Here is an 18,571-nt window from a genome sequence, read left to right on the forward strand (position 1 = left end):
TAGAATTGTGTATTATTTAAATTAATTGGAAATATGCCTAAAACAGCAGTGAAGGATTTATTTAAAGCATCAAGCTATATCTGAAAGTCATTGTAGGTGGTTATGCTTATTATTAACATATTTATGTATTACTGGAGTATGAATGATGACTATTAACTGAGGTGGCTGAGGATTTTTGCCTTAAACTATGGTTTATCATTAAACAATTGGATTTCATACATAAATAAAAAGCCCTCCTGTTAATTTCACTCACTAAAGCATTTGTAAAGGATTACATTAATGATTTGTCCAGGGTTATGCCTTTATTTGCAAGGTATAACAAGGTTTACTACTAATCTTGCATGTGTAAATTATCTAATATGTCTTGCTTTTCTTTCTTTGTTACCCTACTTTTCAGCCAAGGTTGTTTCCCAGATAAATAGAGTAGTTGATAATGTGAAAGTATAAAAACATTTAGCTTCCCTTTAAGTGTATTTGAGACATTTATATTTCCATACACATGTTTCAGTAAGCAAAAAACAAATGATTCAGCAATGACTCAGATCAGTAGCTTTTGTTACGCATTGGACTAGTAATGCACTGACAGTAAGCTGAACACCTGATAGCACCAGCAGTGCAAGGCTCGCTGGTTATATGCATGATAGTGTGGGTGAGGGAAAATTGCAGTGATACTTAAATATATTTCCCGCGAGATCCTATTGGCTAGTGAAACTGAGATAGTTACTTTTGCATCATAATTACTCAGTGATTGATAGTTTGTAGCTGAATGTGTGAACTGATTCCTCTGGAAAAGGTTGTATTTGAAGTGAGATAAAAGTTCTGTGTCTGTGATAGCTTACTTATGTTTGCAAGACAACAGCAGCCATCAAGTAGTAATAAAACATGTGTGAATCAGTGGTGTGTGTTGCAAAGAATGTCTGATGTCTTACAGAGTTTTGTGCAGTGTGAAGATCTGTTAATACAAACTGCTGGAAAATTAGTCATGTATCTGGTATCGGGCTTGACTCACCTGTCAGCTTGGAACAGAGCTTCTGATAATCACATATATTTGGGGTTATGAATGTGCAACAGTTTTGAAAGGGAAATAATTTTGAAACTTCCTAATCAGAGTAGTTTCTGAATTAGTCTTTTTCTTTGCCTTTGCAGATGACTATGGATGAAAAATATGTGAACAGCATTTGGGATCTTCTAAAAAACGCAATTCAAGAGATTCAGCGTAAGAACAACAGTGGTCTCAGCTTTGAGGAACTCTATAGGAATGCATATACTATGGTATTACATAAACATGGCGAGAAACTATACACTGGACTACGAGAAGTGGTTACTGAGCATCTCATAAACAAGGTATCTACGTGCAATCAACACCATATGCAAATTGGAAGCAAATGGCTAAGGTTATAGAAGAAACTCATTTCTACTTAAGGCATATGGCTGTCCTTAGAGAATTGTACACAATGTTCTGGTTACATTATGATTGTTTTCCGCATGTTAGCAAATGCTAGACAAAAATTATAAAATTTAGCTTCTTGCACTGGGATGTTCTCTTCACATACAGTGAAACTGTTACTAGTAAAAACTATTTATAAAGCACTTTTAATATGTAGAAAGTTTTTACAGTCTTTCTCGTGTTTACATTCACAGCTATATTATTCTTAAAGTAAGCCATATTAATTTTACAGGTGAGACTGAGACTAAAAATTATTATTCGCCAGAAAACAGAAGCTTCTAATTTCTTTTCTTGTGCATGTAGGAAGAAGCATGGGAATCAGAACAGAGGCCACTTGTGTTTATAATGTCAAATCAGTTTGGTGTTTCATCTGAATGAAATCACGTTTCATTTAAACCCAGAAAAATGTAGTTTTCCCACAAACCAGGATCCCAAGTCGGGGTTTGATCCTGGTTTGTGGGCAAACTATGGTTTGCCAAATTTGTATAAAATGATGAATGTTTGTTTACTGCAAACCAGAAATGAAAGCTTCTAATTTTGTCCCTCACATGGAACAAGGGAGGATGAAATGCTTGAGCCCAAGACTTGCAACACCAAACCTGGTTTGGCATATTGTTTGAATGGAACTATTGCCGTGGCTTGTTGTCATGAAGGTGAGCAGTGTGAGCCAGCGGCTAGGCACTCCCCTTTCACTTCTCATGCATATGCAAATAGTGTAAAGGTTGCCACAACTTTCAACACATTTTTTTGTAATGTCTGAATACAAGAAACAGTGATTCATTCAAAACACAATTAGTGTAACAGCTCAGGCTCTGAAACCTTGTTTAGTGTTTACATTTGAACTGGATGATTGACTTGCTCAAGACCACATACTTCACCATTCCTGGCTAGCAGGACCAGTGGTCAGAGATGATTGGGGTTGTAGTCCAACAAACAGCTGGGGACCCAAGTTTGAGAAACCCTGGTTTAGTGAAACCTTTCATCTTTCACAGATGTTGGCTCACACTTTATGGTTGGTGATGGAATAAAGCAGAGAGCTCTTACCCTTGGGGACCCAGGGCACATTTGGAATCAAAAAATGACTTCCACTTCTAAAAGAGCAAAATAGAGGCAGAACCACAAAATGCTCTAGGCACCCTCACCCCCCCCCCACAAAAAAACCTGTGAGGTTCAAGGCACCTACCACAGCAACTGCCATGCTTGTTCACAGATAGAAAACTTTTTACACTGTTCTGAACAGGTGGCAAAGTCGGTGTCTAATTGTGGCATGTAATTAAATGTGAACATGTTAAAGGGGACATGCATTATGGATTTTTAAGGGGATATTTATGAGACCTACTATGGGTGCCATGTGACGTACCGGCTGTCATACTAGTGTCCATGTTGGTGCCCCTGACATAAAGACTGTGTCACAGAAGTAGCTGTGGTGAAAAAAAAGTGGTTGTCTGCTATTGGGTCTGGAAAGTGTCATCTACTAAAGTTGATTTTGGTGGTCAGTAGCCTAGTGAATTAGAGCTGTCTTTGCCCGTGGTGGTGACTGTGCCACCTATTGATATTGACTCAGCTTTGCGACTGCTGCAACTAGTGTGAATGTAGCATTTTGGGTAATGGGCATTTCAAGGCCTATTGCTGCACAGGTATGGTTGGCTCAGTTCCATGTCTGGATCGCATTCTACTGTGACAGTAGTGATAGGAAGCAATCACGAGGAATGGATTGCTGACACAGCTACTTCCTGTGTTAACATTGCAGCCATCTGGAAGTGACAGGCACACTTGTGATAGTCTTTTGTCATCAGTCTCCTCTTGTTTGAATCTGTTTCATTTAGTTCAGGGGTCAGCAAACTTTTTCAGCAGGGGGCCGGTCCACTGTCCCTCAGACCTTGTGCAGGGCTGGACTATATTTTGGAAAAAAATAATGAATAAATTCCTGTGCCCCACAAATAACCCAGAGATGCATTTTAAATAAAAGCACACCTTCTACTCATGTAAAAACACACTGATTCCTGGATGGTCCGCGGGGCGGATTTAGAAGGTGATTGGGCTGGATCTGGCCCCTGGGAATTAGTTTGCCTACCCATGATTTAGTCTTTCCCGAAAATGACAAAATATATTTGAGATACAAGGACAGATTTTGCACCTGTATATAAAATGCACTCAACCTCATGAATGGTTTATATGTGTTTAGGTTGCTGCCATTGTCAGAAAAAAAGATAGAAGCAGGAACAACAGACAATTCAGAAGCACACTTGGCCATCTTTTAGAAGCATTTAAAAAACCTTTCTTGTTTAGGCCTAGTTTCAGAGATCAGGGTTAAACTGACAGAGGTTTGGAGAGTTTTTTTTAAAATATAGTGTATTCTAGTTCTTAACTTTTGTATTGTTTCATTAATTTAGGTGGGGGAAGGTTGTTGGAAAAAAATAAACTTCAGGGTTCTCTGTTAGAAAAAAAACACTGCTGCAGATTTGGGATTTGGGGAGGCCTTGTGTGTTTTCCTAATGCTGTCTTGGGCACTACAACACAAACCACCTTGATGCAGCCTTATGCATTTCATATTTGCTGCTTATATTGGGACAGGTGTGCTGAGTACAGCATATCCCTTTAGCTCCATTCGTATATACTTGTAAGTAATTGGTATACACATCACCCATGGAAAATCATAACTACATTGGTATAAAACCTTTAGGAACAATACTTTTAAAATGTTCCAAATGTGCTAACAATATCCTGTAAAGCAAGAGTTCAGCTAAGGGTCAGTTCAGGATAATAGTCTGGGAAGATTAGTAGATTGCTACTTGCTAATTACTGTATACAATTTTAAATGCATGCATTCATGTTTGGAATACAAAGTTGTTACTGTCTGGGGTGGGATTTCTTTTTATTTTTTACTGTGGCGCATATAGGAAGTATTCCTTTCAATTTGTTCTAATTTGTTTGCTGAATCATCACTCAGACACTGGTACTTTAAACAAAAATTATATAACCTAGTAAGACAGTGAGCAATTATTGTTAAAAATCTATTCATGATTGTACTTGCTGGTTGTCATTATCTGCAAGCAGTGAACGCAAAACTTAAATGAGCAAATGAAAGCATGCAATTTTTGCATGAAGTATGAAATACCAAAACACATATTGTGATTCTTCAGCAGCCCAATTATATGTAGATAGAAGATCTTCTAACATGACTAGCATCTAGTATATGCTAAAAATAGGAGTCATTTTTTTTTCTATTTTGTATAATTTGCTGTATAATATATAGTTGTCTTAAGCACTTGACTTTCATGAAGCTTCTTTGCCTTGGAAAGAGGAGCTGCATAGGTGATAAATGTGAAGTAACTTTAGTGTGCAGATAACCACTACATACTCCATACCTATTCTTCCTCAAAGAAACAGGTTGCAATCAGTCTTAGAAACTCAGCTATATAAGCTAGAGGCCAAAGCTTACAGTTGGCAAAACAAAATGTCGAGTTGCCATTTTGGGGCAAGACAGCTCTAAAGTCTTTTTTTTCAAATGATTTACTGACTGTGATTGATTATCAGTTAAACATCTGGGTAGTTCAGATGAGAATCTTGAGCTAGATTAGAAACTTTAAGAATTTAAGGAAGAAAAGCCACTTTATCCGGGGATCGTCCACATAGATATTGGCCTATTCCTACTGCTTTTTCTTAATGGTGACACAGACCATTCATAACATTAAAATATTCTTCACAACTGTGAGCAGGGCAGTAGGGTGGGGTAAGTGAAGACAAGCTACAACAGTTAGCTATATCATTGCTCACTGCTCCTGCTCAGGCTGCACAGAAAAAGCATTTTGGTTCCTGAAATCCATTGTGATTGTGCAGATAAAATATAACTGACAGAATTCTACAGGATGTGGTATTAGTGTGTGAAAATAATCAAGATCCAATGATCCCCAGACATGCACTTCCAGATAGTGATGTCAGGGGCCATCCTGGCACCCAGGGATCTTCACTTGGTTGCAAGTGGCCGACAATCAGGTGCAAAACGTGCCAGGTAACAGGTTAATTGGGAACACTGGTTGCAATAAATGTACAGGGAGTGCTACAGATCAAATGTACTGCCAGTAAGAACTACCATCAAGTCTCTATGCAGGAGAACCTAGACTTTACAGATTAAAAGAGAATGAAACATAAGGCATCTTCCCTTTGACTGACTGACAGACTTCACCTTTTTTCTCCCAAAGAGTGCTTTTGTGACTTGGGAGCAGAAAGACCTCTTAGCCGGTCCTTCTGAGTAGTACTACAAGATATCTAGAACTGTTTGTTCAAGTGAATGTTACAAGAAAAACTTCGACACCTCCTTCTCAAGGACCCGGTGTTCATCACAGAGACTATGGCTGTTTGTATAGCAGGAAACAGAGCCAAGACTTCCTCTGGGATATTGCTATGTGACTTCACTAAATAATAAACCTTTTTGTGGAAAAGCAGTGTCAAATGCTGCTATTCTTAAAACACGTGTAAATAGTCCTGAAATCTAGATGTTTATTTTGGTGTGCCTGCTACCACCTGAGAATTTTGAAGTTAAAAGGCTACAGGAGCCAATTTTATCCCCCATTCTCAATATGCCTATATATTGTATAAACATTGAACTCAACAGCTGGTTGAAATGTAGAGACTAAGAATTTTAGTTGTGAACTAGCAAATGCTACTTTTTTAAGGATAAGAATATACAGCCTCTGACTGTTACTTGCAGCTGCTGCTAAATGACAGTCTCCTCCCCAAATTTATCCTTGAAACTGCAGGACTTTCCACGGACTACTGTAGGAATCAAAACAGTTACATGCTTGTATCACAAAAAGTAAGCTGGAAAGGGGATTTAAAGAACAGCAAACAACTTTCAAATATTTTGAGATGAATACCTGTTAGCCTCAGATGGGATCTTTCTATCCAAAAAGGACCATTCTTCAACCTTGTAAATCAAGGCACAAAAGTTACTAGCCTGCAATGTGTTTTTGCTAGTGTGTTGGTGGCTGGCTGAGGAGGGATAGAGAGCTTGGTCCCACCTCCAGCAGCCTACTACATTTCTATCTTCGTTATCATTTTATTTGTAAGGCTTCCATACTTGTCTTTCATTTCTGGGACATTGTGCAACATTAAGATGAATGAAAGTGTCTTTAATAATATATTGCCTTGCTGTCTCTCCCTCACCCCTAGCTATAATGCTTTTATAAGGACACCTCACCCTCTTACTCATTCAAAGAAATCCCCCCTCCAATAAAACCCCCAAACATTTTAATTGGTTCACGGAAAGTGTTTAGTTAGGGCTCAGTGAAATATAGAAATATGGCCCAAAAACAACAACTGTATTTTAGTGATTAGGATAAAGAGTGGTAGTGGTAGATCAGAGCCATCAGAAATTGTGAGGCATTACAGAGGAAGACACTACATTATTTCCTCCCATTACAGTCTTATGATATAATTAAGAATTCTATTTTAAACAACATCGAATACTAACAATTCCAGACAGAGGTTGGGTGCCAGTACATGAGAATGTAGGAAGCTGCCTCATACCTTCTCAGACCATCTAACTCAGTATTGTTTACTGTGACTGGCCATAGTTCTCTAGTATTGCAGACCTGCATCTTTCCCAGCCCTACCTGGAAATAGCAATGATTGAACCTGGGGTCCTTTGCATGCAATGTATTTGCTCTACTACTCACCTGCTGAGTTAAAAATGAACAGAGGCAAGCTTTGTCAAATGCATCCAGAAGACAAGGTCAGCAATTGCCACAGAAAGAGGAGGAAGAAATCCAGAAGAGGCAGGCATCAAAAAATAAACAAGCAGGCTCCAAGAACCAACCAAGAAGGTTGCTACTCAAATCCATTTTCCATATGCCATTGTAGCAAAGAGCCGATGGCATGGTCAGTCAGCTCTTGATAAGTAAGCATGATTATTCTTCCTTTCGCATTTTGCACACATTACAAGACAAGTCCCAGTAGCACAGCAATGCACATGACTGACTAGAGCTGTTTCCTGTCCTTCCAGTAAGAAAGAAGTGTAAATGTTTGTGAGTAATATGACTTGCTGTGAGGATCACAAAATTAATTTGGTTATGCTTCTAGGAGCTTCAGGGCTAAATGTATCATTTATCCTATATGGTAAAGCTGCCTACACTGCTAACAAAACATAATAAATTAACAAGTTTCATCTATATATTTCATTTATATACTCATGAGTCAGACTATCTGCAGACAATACTTGCCTGTTTTTTAAATGCAAAGAGCTTCCTAATAGTGGTGTGATTTGAACTGGTAGTGTCGTTATTTGGCACGTCTTTTTGCTCATTCTTGTGACAGTAGCATAGCAGTATATGTAGTAGCTTTCAATAACTTGTATTAAATAAGTTGCCTTGGTTATTTTGAAACATTCTGTTTGGTTGCAGGTGCGAGAAGATGTGCTAAATTCATTAAATAACAACTTCCTCCAAACATTAAACCAAGCATGGAATGATCATCAAACAGCAATGGTGATGATTAGAGACATTCTAATGTATATGGTAGGTAATGTCTTATTTTTCTCTCTCTCTGGAGCTAGAAGTATTTAGTCGTAAGAACAAACTTGTAGATCTTCATCTTATGGAAGAATTGGACATGATCAGTTGAAATCTTTAACTGATATGAATATGGAGCATACACACACTGGAGTCCACTTTTCCTCCTCAGTAGTTTCATTGTGAATGGTTCTTTTGGGAAGCTGAGATTGGAATAGAGGTTAACAAGATGTGCTTACATAATGAACGAGAAAGGCTCATATATCGGCCTCTGTGTGGGGCACCTGCATAATGCATTGTTCTAGCTATGTGGTGGAGTAGCTACACCCATGCCTCCATGTGAAATCTGTTGCTATCTCTCCTGAACTAGGCTAAAGACTGCTAATGAAATGTCAAAAGATCAGGATCGATTTTTGTTGTTGTTGTCATTTATCTAGTGCGTTCTTTCAGATTTCCACTTTATTCAAATACTGTTTTGAACTGAACACAGTTTTAGATGTTTTACCCTTTACATATCATGTCTTACTCTGTATGTGGACCATATTGTCACTGGGAATTTTATTTTTTTAATGGAAAGAGCAGCTACTCTTTACCTTTGCAAGGAATCTTGCAAAACACAATTTAGGATTGAGTTCTTAGATCTGATATTTCCAGTGCCATATGAAAACACTCTTCTACCGAGAGTGTTTGTATTACATTGTATTACATTTTTATGTCTGCTTTCATCTGAAGAGCTCTGAGGGTTTCCAAATAGTCTCTCTTCCAAGTTTTGACTAGGACCATTCCTGTTTAGGATTAGGTACCCTGAGACCATTTTATGATGCTCTCCTCTTCCTTGCAGTCAGTGTTCTCTATTATACATGTGTACATCTTTCATAACTCACGGAATAGATTTCTTTTTTCTTTGTATGTAGTCTGAGCTCTACTGTATTGGTCAGCTTTATTATCTTTCAGATGGCAAAGTTTTGATTGCATCGATTTAGGGGTATGTGTGTGTTGCATGGTGATAAACACACACATGATTTGAGAGAACTTAAATGATAGTGTGTTCTAATTTATTTATTTTGCCCTGATAATTGTAAGACAGTTGTTTTCTGCAATATAAACAGTAACCATTTATAATTATTTTGGTATTAGTTTTCAAGACAAAGTGCATTGGAGGTTGTTTTGGGAGGGGGTGACTGAGGTATGCTCATGTAGCTGTAAGCAGTCTCCGGATAAACTGCATAAGAGTGGTATTGTATACAAGCCTTATTATTTATATTTTAATTTTAGGACCGTGTATATGTACAACAAAATAATGTGGAAAATGTCTACAACTTGGGATTAATTATCTTTCGAGATCAAGTTGTACGTTACGGGTGTATTAGGGATCATCTACGACAGACATTGTTGGACATGATTGCAAGGGAACGGAAAGGAGAAGTTGTGGACAGGTACAACTGCAAAAAAATAGCTTTGATATCATTCTTGCAAGACCTTTGTTTTGTGTGCATGAGTTAATCTTCCTGCCGTTGTGCTTTCGTTTGCGGGGTTTCTTTTCATTTTTAATTATTAATATTGGGATATATTTTACGAGGCCATCTATAAAAATTTCCTGGGTGGCTAATACTGCAGTACACTATATTATCAGAATCAAGATGATAACTGAAACATTTTTTAAAAAAATACATGCCATCAATATATTCAGAATCCATTTCTTACCTTCCCTGCCACTGCAATAGCTATTTGCCTCCCCCCCACATTCCTTACCATTTTAAAAAACAATTTGAAACTTGATTCTATTTTGGCTGCAGGTTGCCCATTGGCATTTTATGAATATATGGCTGTATGTACCAGTTGCGCAACATTCTCCTCCTTTGGAGTGTTTAGGGAGCTTCATTCTCAACACATCTTTGCTTGTAAACAAATTGTTCTTCTGACACAGTTACAGAGTGTTACAATGTTGGAGCTCTAGTAGCTATTAACACTTTGTTGGTAATTTAAAATGTGTACACAGTATTTCAACTTGCCCAACTCCACATTGCTACACATCCCTAAAGGCTGTATTCAAAGTAGTGCTGTGTGACCCATTCTGTTGGCACAAGGATATCTGCCAACTTCCCTTCTGTGTACTGTGGAACTTCCCTTCTGTGTACTCCCAAATCTATTCCAGGGGTTCCTTCAACACTCTGGAGTAGATATGGGATTGGCATATACTGGAGATGTTTTGTTGTGCAGGCATAAATCCTTGTGCTAATGGAATGAGTTCATTGGATATTGCCCTTAATGCTTATCAAGATATTGATATCTACAAATTTACACAGATAAGCTAGTGTGAAGTTCCTATTCCGATTTCATAATTTAGCTATTTTCCTGTACAAAATTGCATACGGACTGGTTGCTGTGAGTATTAAATTATTATTATTTTCAGCTGAGGAGTTTCTAGAGGTGGAGAAAGTTGTGAAATTAGGGGATTGGTGTGTGTGTTTCTGTGCACTTGAGAACACTGAATAAGATCAGTGACTTAAAGGTGAAGTACCTAAAAATTTTCAGAAGAGCCAGTAAAGGAACTTCTATAATTTTGTCTAAAATAATTGGTTCTAAACAATCCCCTTACTCAGAATAATACATAACATTTGCATACACTCTCAGTGATCCTCTTAAAGTCTGTAAAACAGGCCATTGCCTGCATATTGCAGATGGCGGTGAGGATAAGGGAAGGTATCTAATGCCACCTAGTGAATTCATGGCAGCTGGAATGATAGGATTTATGACTTCATGGTTCACGGTTCAGTTTCTTCAATAACTAATTATACCAGATCTAAATGGAGACAACCAGAAATCATTATAGCTAGGAAATCAAGTTGAGCAGCCTATCAGTTTTGAGTAAACCTGGTGTCACTATAGTCTCCAAAGAGCCCACCAAAGGAGGGATTCCTTAAACTGCCACTTGAAGTTCAGCAGCAATACACATTTTTGTTATCTCTGCATGGGGTTAACTACTATAATCTCAGGGTAAGAGTGGAGAAGTCTCTTCTTTGTTCTCTTCTATAATAATAATAATAGTTTTTATTTATACCCCACCCTCGCCAGCCAAGGCCGGGCTCAGGGTGGCTAGCAAGCAATAATAAAAACAAGTTGAATGAATACAATTTAAAAACAAGATTAATATACAACATTAAAACATTGAAACTTTAAAATATTAAAATGCAGCCTCATCACATTCTTACATCCTTGATGAGAGGGACTTGCATTGATCGCTGAGGGTGGAAATTATATGAGGATATTTTGTTGAATGGCTTTGAAAATACTACTTCTGCTAAAATATATCTAATCTCTACATCTGATTTAATATTTTGACAGAGGAGCAATCAGAAATGCTTGTCAGATGTTAATGATTCTAGGCCTTGAAGGAAGATCTGTCTATGAAGAAGATTTTGAAGCCCCATTTTTAGAGATGTCAGCAGAATTCTTTCAGGTACAAAATATGTTTCAAGTGTATGTCACGTTAACTGTTTATTGGTGTTAATCTGTTTAATGAATTTGTTTGGAATTACTTGCAAGTAATCTTTCTAATCACCCCCCCCATATAAGGTTTTCAGTTGTAGATATTGACTGCTATGCTGCTTAAAGATTCACTGTCCCAAACATCCAGCAAAAATAAAATGTTATTTGGAAAATAGGAAAACTCTTGGTTGTATCCAATGCTGGTTATGCATAAGCAGAATAGACTTCCACTTATGCAGTACAACTTTGTCTTCCTCTCCTCCTCCCTGAAACGCTTTTTGTGCCCTCAAAATCTGCTCCGGCAGGTAGGGTGGGGGCCCTCCAGAGCATAATTTGGGCTGCAGTGCGAAAGAAGAAGGTGATGTCTCACACGCACTATATATCATACAGATGGTATTCTTCTCGCACATGGCATCTTTTCATCTCTGCCGCTTTTCAGTGGGAGCCCCCTTCCATGCACGCACTCAGATACAAGGGGGTTCCTTTGGAGTGGAATCCCATAAAGTACAAGATGCTCCAATTCCAAAGATAGATAAATATTGCTTCATCCACAGTCCACATAGACACTGGTGTGCAGATGGTGGTGGGAGTGAATCCCAACCAATATCCACAAGGCTGTATTACTGGGTTCTAAATTAGCAAGTATCACTAATTAGGGGGCATGTTCAGAGCTGATGTAGCATAGCTGAATTATCAATTTGGAAATTCCTACTTCAAATCCTGCCTGTGTCATGGACATGAGGCCAAGCCCCATCCTTTTCATCCTCATCACATACTGTAATATATGAATAATAATACAGGGTTGATGTATGGATTACATCAAGGTAATAGGTATGAAGCCTTATTTCAATTAAAAATGTTTATAGTGGGGGAGTGCATCTGTAGCAATTCTTTCAGAATATTATAGTATCACATGGCGTGCTCTGCTTTGTTCCAATACAGATGGAGAGCCAGAAGTTTTTAGCAGAAAATAGTGCTTCAGTTTATATCAAGAAAGTAGAAGCTAGAATTAATGAAGAAATAGAACGTGTGATGCACTGCCTTGATAAATCAACTGAAGAGCCAATTGTAAAAGTTGTTGAGAGAGAGCTTATTTCCAAGCATATGAAGACTATAGTGGAAATGGAGAATTCTGGTCTAGTTCACATGCTAAAAAATGGAAAAACAGAAGGTAAATCCAGATTATGCTGCTTATAGGCACTGAAGTAGTTTATAAGCATGAAGTCTACTAAATATTTCTTAATATTTATTCCTTTTTGTTAGAATATCTATATTCCTTAGAGATTTCTGTTGAAATATGAAGTGATATATATACTGAAAAAACAACTGTGTTTTCCATTCCCTCAGTAGCGTTATTCTATCTAAAGCTGCCTAAAGAATAATTATTGTGACTAAGCTATACATACTTCCTACATGTCCAAAGATTTTGTAAGAAATGCCATTTTATTTTAGAAAACTATAATGTCTGCCCCTCATCAATGTTTACTAATGTAAACTTTTTGCTTTGCATCGTTCCATTAGCAGATTTGTATTACTGTGTGCTCTGTATGCTTGTGATGGTAACTAATGAGTGAGATGGTAGCTCACCTGAAATGAGTTTCAGCTCGGTTCATTCCTTGCAACAGCAATAAAATGTTATGTATCTCCAAGAAACTTTTTAATAGTTTATGTGGTATTCATGCTTGCTTATTGTGATCAACCAAATTCTACTTAAAAACAATTATATTTACCAATCCTAGTTTAAAAGCCAATGGTCACTTAGCATAACATAGCATTAGGATTCATTAGGGTTTTTAATTTGTAATCTGGCATTAGTTTTATTATATTTTGTTGTTGAATTGGACACTCTCTGCTGATAATTTTTTTAAATTTAAATTTTAAACATTTATAGCTCTTATATTCAAAGACACTCAATGTGCCATAGTGCTGTAGCAAATCACCATAATAATTTTATTATTTAAAATAATATAGCATCCAAAAGGTGAAGAACAAAAATTAAGGTAATATTTAGGACAGGTCTGTTGTGTCTGCTATTCCAGGACAGAAGGAAGAGCCTCACAATGAGACTTCATGTTAAAATATGAGTTGACAAAAAATTGAGAACACTTATTCTGTTCATCTGCTGTCTTGTGATAGAAATACCATGTTGGTAGTAGTTAATATACTTCCCCCCCCCCCCATTGCAGATCTTGCTTGTATGTACAAGCTCTTCAGCCGTGTGCCGAATGGTCTTAAGACAATGTGTGAGTGTATGAGCTCCTACCTCCGAGAGCAAGGTAAAGCTCTTGTATCTGAAGAAGGAGAAGGAAAGAACCCAGTTGACTATATTCAGGTACTTAAACCTTACATTTCTCATTTGCCCATCTTAATTGAACTTCAGATCTGGCTGCTCTTCTGCCACTGGTGGACTTGCCACAAGAAAGGGCAAACTTTGCTTGACTCCTTTCTCATCCCTGTAGAACTGACAAGACCCAAACCTTCAACATTTCTCAGGACAGAAAAAAAAATCACCTGCAGCAGCTAAAGCAGCTAGAATAGAACCAAAGGAAACCCTACACAGGAGAGTCCATTTGTAAAGATCACACCTCTTAGCAGACAGGGGGACACCATCCTTCTAAAGCAAGTGGGGCAAGTCCCAAGAGATTGCTTGTTGACAAATGGCTACACCAGCCCACTAAAACGCCACCTTGGCAATTTCAGCACTGATCTTCTTTAAGCTATCTGAAGCACCTTGGAATCCTGGGGCCCTGCCTACATACTCCTAGGCAGCATCCTCACCCAAGTCACCTTGGTCTTAGGGAAGATATTCAGGATTTTATTGAAATCGCCCAGTGATCATTGAAATGGACTGCACTCCCAGAACCTTTCCCAAATCATTCTTCCCCGAGTGTAGAACCAAAATACAGAGAGGTGAAGAGCACTTTGCTATGCCCTAGAAACTATGGCACCAAGACCCAAACTGTTGAATGTTTGAATTCTAGGAAGAGCTAGGACATGCAGCTGTCATTCACTTCACAGTCCAGTATGTGAGGCTGTTGCCTGTGACTTGGACCTCCAGGAGCAAATACAACCATAATGAAAAAGAGTTGGTGGTGGTAGTTGCAAGATGGTGCTTGAGGTTATACAGGATGCATGTGAACCCTGGAAACATCCTCTTGCTAGCTGTCCTCTGCACTTGAGAAAGAAATCTATACTTAACAATGGATTTTCTTTCCCATTTGAAATACCAGGTTTTTCGAAGCTTAACCTAATGTCAAGTAAAGTGTTCTAGACACTTTGAAGCAATGAGTAAATAGTTTTCAGTCCTATAACCTCACAATGGATGTGATTTCCATACAACATATAGTAGAAAACTGTAACATATTTGAACGTTATTCGAAATAAGTTTAAAAAATAAAAAATTGTCCAGTTGTACCTTAGAGACCAACTAAGTTTGTTCTGGGTATAAGCTTTCATGTGCATGCACACTTTTTCAGAAACACTTTTTCAGAAACAAACTTAGTTGGTCTCTAAGGTACAACTGGACAATTTTTTAATTCATTTTGACTGTGTCAGACCAACACAGTTACCTACCTGAAAATAAAAATATTCTTTATTTTTCTAAGGGTTTACTGGATTTGAAGAGTAGGTTTGATCGCTTCCTTCAAGAATCTTTCAATAACGACAGGCTCTTCAAACAAACCATTGCGGGTGACTTTGAGTATTTCCTCAACCTTAACTCTAGGTCTCCAGAGTACCTCTCATTATTTATTGATGACAAGTTAAAAAAAGGAGTCAAGGGAGTAAGTATATTTTCAGTTACAACTATCCAAATTTGTGACAAAACAGCAACATATATTTATGCAAACTTCTGTTCTCTTACGGTCCTGAAAGTATACTGTATTAACTTTCAAAATGCAATAAGCAGTGCAGTTGAGTGAACAAATTATATGTGCTTGTCAGAATCTTTTGCAACTGCACAAACTATATATGTGTGTGTAAATAGAGAACTGAATAATTTTTAGGTATCTGAAGAAGTGTGCATGCACACGAAAGCTCATACCAAGAACTAACTTAGTTGGTCTTTAAGGTGCTACTGGAAGGAAAAAAATTTTTTTTTGTTTTGTTTTGACTATGGCAGACCAACACGGCTACCTATCTGTAACTGAATAATTTTTGATTGACTTAACCACTGTTAGTCGTAGTTGTTTTTAGAATGATAATGCTGATAATTAATGACATTTAAAAATGACCTATGTTAAAAGGAAAGTGTTACTGGTGGCAGTGTCAGAAGTACTAATGTATGTGTTCTGGTGAGTCTTGCACAGCAATACATCTTTAGCTTACAGTATGATGCCTTCAAGTTCTTTGTAGTTTAGCATGCTCACCATGTAATCAGATTGCTGCCCCCCTACCCCAGCAAAATATGTTTCATTTAGTACTTGAACTTTTGTCCCCTAACAAGTTACTGTTGCACCAAAAACTTGCAGTCCATGCATTCGTATGTTTGAAGATATGTCTCCCATTCCCATTTAGTGTTTTATCACAGACAGTGTTATTCTGTGAAGTGTGAAGCTGCCCTGAGAAGCTGTGGCTGCCATGCTACACGCTACCTGAGCAGAGCAGGATTTATTTCTGAGTAAAAATGCATTGATTGTGCTATCAGTGTTTCTTAATTAATAGGATTTTGTGGGCACAATCTCTAGCGATGGAGATTGGTAGCATTTGGTTGAAAAATAATGTTTTTGTCTTTACAGCTAACTGAGCAAGAAGTAGAGACTATATTGGACAAGGCAATGGTTTTGTTTAGGTTTATGCAAGAGAAGGATGTTTTTGAACGATACTATAAACAGCACTTGGCAAGGAGGCTTCTAACAAACAAAAGTGTTTCAGATGACTCTGAGAAAAACATGATATCTAAGCTAAAGGTAAAGTTAGTCCCTGCAATCTTTTACTTAGTGACTGTTTCCCTTTGTTTCTAGTTTCACTCCAACATTCAGTTGTCATAATGTTAGCTAATGTGGGATCATTGCAGTATGCTATATTTCTAAATACTAAAGGTAGGGCAATAAAAAAATTTCATTGCCAGCGAAAGTCTATTCATACTGTTTTTAAAACTTAAAACTGCAGTATTTGGAACTGCAGTCGATTTCCTGCCAGAAAGCTTGAAAAGCAGGGAGGAGTTGAAGAGGATAGAATAAAGCAGGTAATGTCAATTTTCCCTGTTCACAGATTTTCTGGAACCCCTGATGCATGGCAAAAGGTTCCTCCCCTTTCTCCATCTAAGCTATAGTCCTCTTCCTTATTTTCACAACAAAGTGAATACTTACCTGCTATTCCTTCTTGGAGAAGGATTGAAAAACACCCCACCCTAACCTTCCAATCCATCTTTTCCTCCTCTTTACCCTGCTAAAAAAAGCACTTCATATAATGTGCTTCTTTGGATAGTACAGCTGGAACTAAACTGGGATTTTAAGAATGCACCTGGGAAGACATTTCTAATTTTTAAATTTGAAATCATTTATATCCTGCATTTCCTCTTAAGACATACACAAATAGAAAAAACAGGGGTTTAAGCCAATATACAAAGACATGTGACTTTGTATGCTGACCAGAACCCCTGTTTTTTCTATTTGTGTATGTTCCTATACTGTGGGTTCTTTATTTTTGTGTTTTCTCTTAAGACAGAGTTGTATTTAATAAAAACATAAACCCAACAATATAAAACAATAGGAGATAGCACGTCATACAGAATACTTTAGAAGGCTTTAAAGCCTGATTCAAAAGTTGTAACTTTCCTCCTAAACATTAAGAATAAGGAAGACATATTTTGTTATATTTTTTAAAAGACAGCAGGTTCTTCTGTTCATTTACAGAACAACTTTTGTTCCCCCCCCCAAAAAAACCTGGTTTTGTAGTAGTAGTAGTAGTAGTAGTAGTAGTAGTAGTAGTAGTAGTAGTAATAATATATCTATACCCTGCCCATCAACCATTAAAATCATGGCATACTTTTGCATTAATAGCACAACATTTTGTGGTAAACGTTTTGGGATGTTTTCTACTGTTGGAACTGATGTTTGGAATCAAGCAGAATGTGTTTCGCTTTTTCATATCTTTAACAAGTTCAAACATTCTCTATATTTTGTAGTGTTCTGGTTCCAAGTATGTGGCCTAAAATATATATATATAATGGCATATATAATTTTAAAAGAATTGTTCTCTTCTTTTTTATAGACTGAATGTGGATGTCAATTCACGTCAAAACTGGAAGGAATGTTCAGGGATATGAGCATCTCAAACACAACAATGGATGAATTTAGGCAACATCTACAGGCAACAGGGGTAAGAAGCTAACTGCTGACTTGATCTGAACACTAATTTCAGTTATTCTAACAAAGTTTTTGAGTGAAACGCCCTTCTGAATAAAATACTGCTTTTTATTTAATTATTTTTAAATTATTTTAGAATAATGGGTTATCTTTTTGCAAGCTAGCAGCCAAAGCAGTTTAACAATTAAAGAAAACCAGTAAAGTATTCAGCACTGTAAAATACAAAGCAGCAGCAAGATAAAACAGCAACATGTGAACTCAAATAAAGAGAGCAGCCAGTAAATAAATTAGTATTTTTTCCACCAGAAAACTAACGCTGCTACCCAAAAAAACGCTGAATCTTAAATAGGTCAACTACTGAATGCCCAGAAAAATAGTACAGTCTTTGTTGGGTTCCCGAAATATGCAATAAAGGTTGCAGGTGGATCTTCTTGGGAAATGTGTTCCAAAATTGGAGCACAACCAGAGAAAATATCATCTTCCTTGGATCACCTTGTGCAGGCAGAGGTGCCAAGAGAATGGCTTCCAGTTAAGGTTATAGTTGTTGGCTATATTCAGAGGGCAGCAAGCAGTCTTTCTGATAACCAGAGTATAGGACAGAGTATGGGGAACTATTTTTCTATTAAGGGCTGTTGACCTACAGAAAAAAGTCTATGATGGAGCACATACCAGAGTGAATTCTTGTATTGCTAAGTGTGTTGTTTTACAGGTTCTTAATTATATTCTAAACGATAGATAGATAGATAGATAGATAGATAGATAGATAGATAGATAGATAGAACTGCCTAGGTAGATGGTTCTGGGATATTACCCGCTTG

The 18,571-nt window shown here is 37.4% G+C and overlaps 2 protein-coding genes and 1 long non-coding RNA gene across 6 annotated transcripts in view; 2 read left to right on the plus strand and 1 right to left on the minus strand.

Annotated features, from left to right (window-relative positions):
- Window positions 1-18,571, minus strand: part of LOC310762549 (uncharacterized protein) — a 537,990-nt gene that overhangs the window by 435,517 nt on the left and 83,902 nt on the right. The window lies entirely within an intron of this gene.
- The window catches only part of CUL3 (cullin 3), a 45,737-nt gene that overhangs the window by 17,119 nt on the left and 10,047 nt on the right, over window positions 1-18,571 (plus strand). For all 4 annotated transcript variants that reach the window (XM_083613752.1, XM_083613751.1, XM_083613753.1 and 1 more), the window contains exons 2-10: window positions 1,147-1,344; window positions 7,849-7,962; window positions 9,232-9,392; window positions 11,302-11,416; window positions 12,388-12,616; window positions 13,632-13,777; window positions 15,051-15,227; window positions 16,182-16,352; window positions 17,659-17,766. In XM_083613752.1, coding sequence (XP_083469878.1) covers window positions 1,147-1,344; window positions 7,849-7,962; window positions 9,232-9,392; window positions 11,302-11,416; window positions 12,388-12,616; window positions 13,632-13,777; window positions 15,051-15,227; window positions 16,182-16,352; window positions 17,659-17,766 — 1,419 coding nt within the window. The remainder of the gene's footprint in view (window positions 1-1,146; window positions 1,345-7,848; window positions 7,963-9,231; window positions 9,393-11,301; window positions 11,417-12,387; window positions 12,617-13,631; window positions 13,778-15,050; window positions 15,228-16,181; window positions 16,353-17,658; window positions 17,767-18,571) is intronic.
- LOC310762671 lies at window positions 1,353-5,889 on the plus strand. The gene is made up of 2 exons (XR_014548128.1): window positions 1,353-2,091; window positions 5,559-5,889. It is a non-coding gene; the product is annotated as an uncharacterized lncRNA (long non-coding RNA).

Source organism: Podarcis filfolensis (assembly GCF_964270895.1).
Source record: "Podarcis filfolensis genome assembly, chromosome: 5".
NCBI lineage: Eukaryota > Metazoa > Chordata > Lepidosauria > Squamata > Lacertidae > Podarcis > Podarcis filfolensis.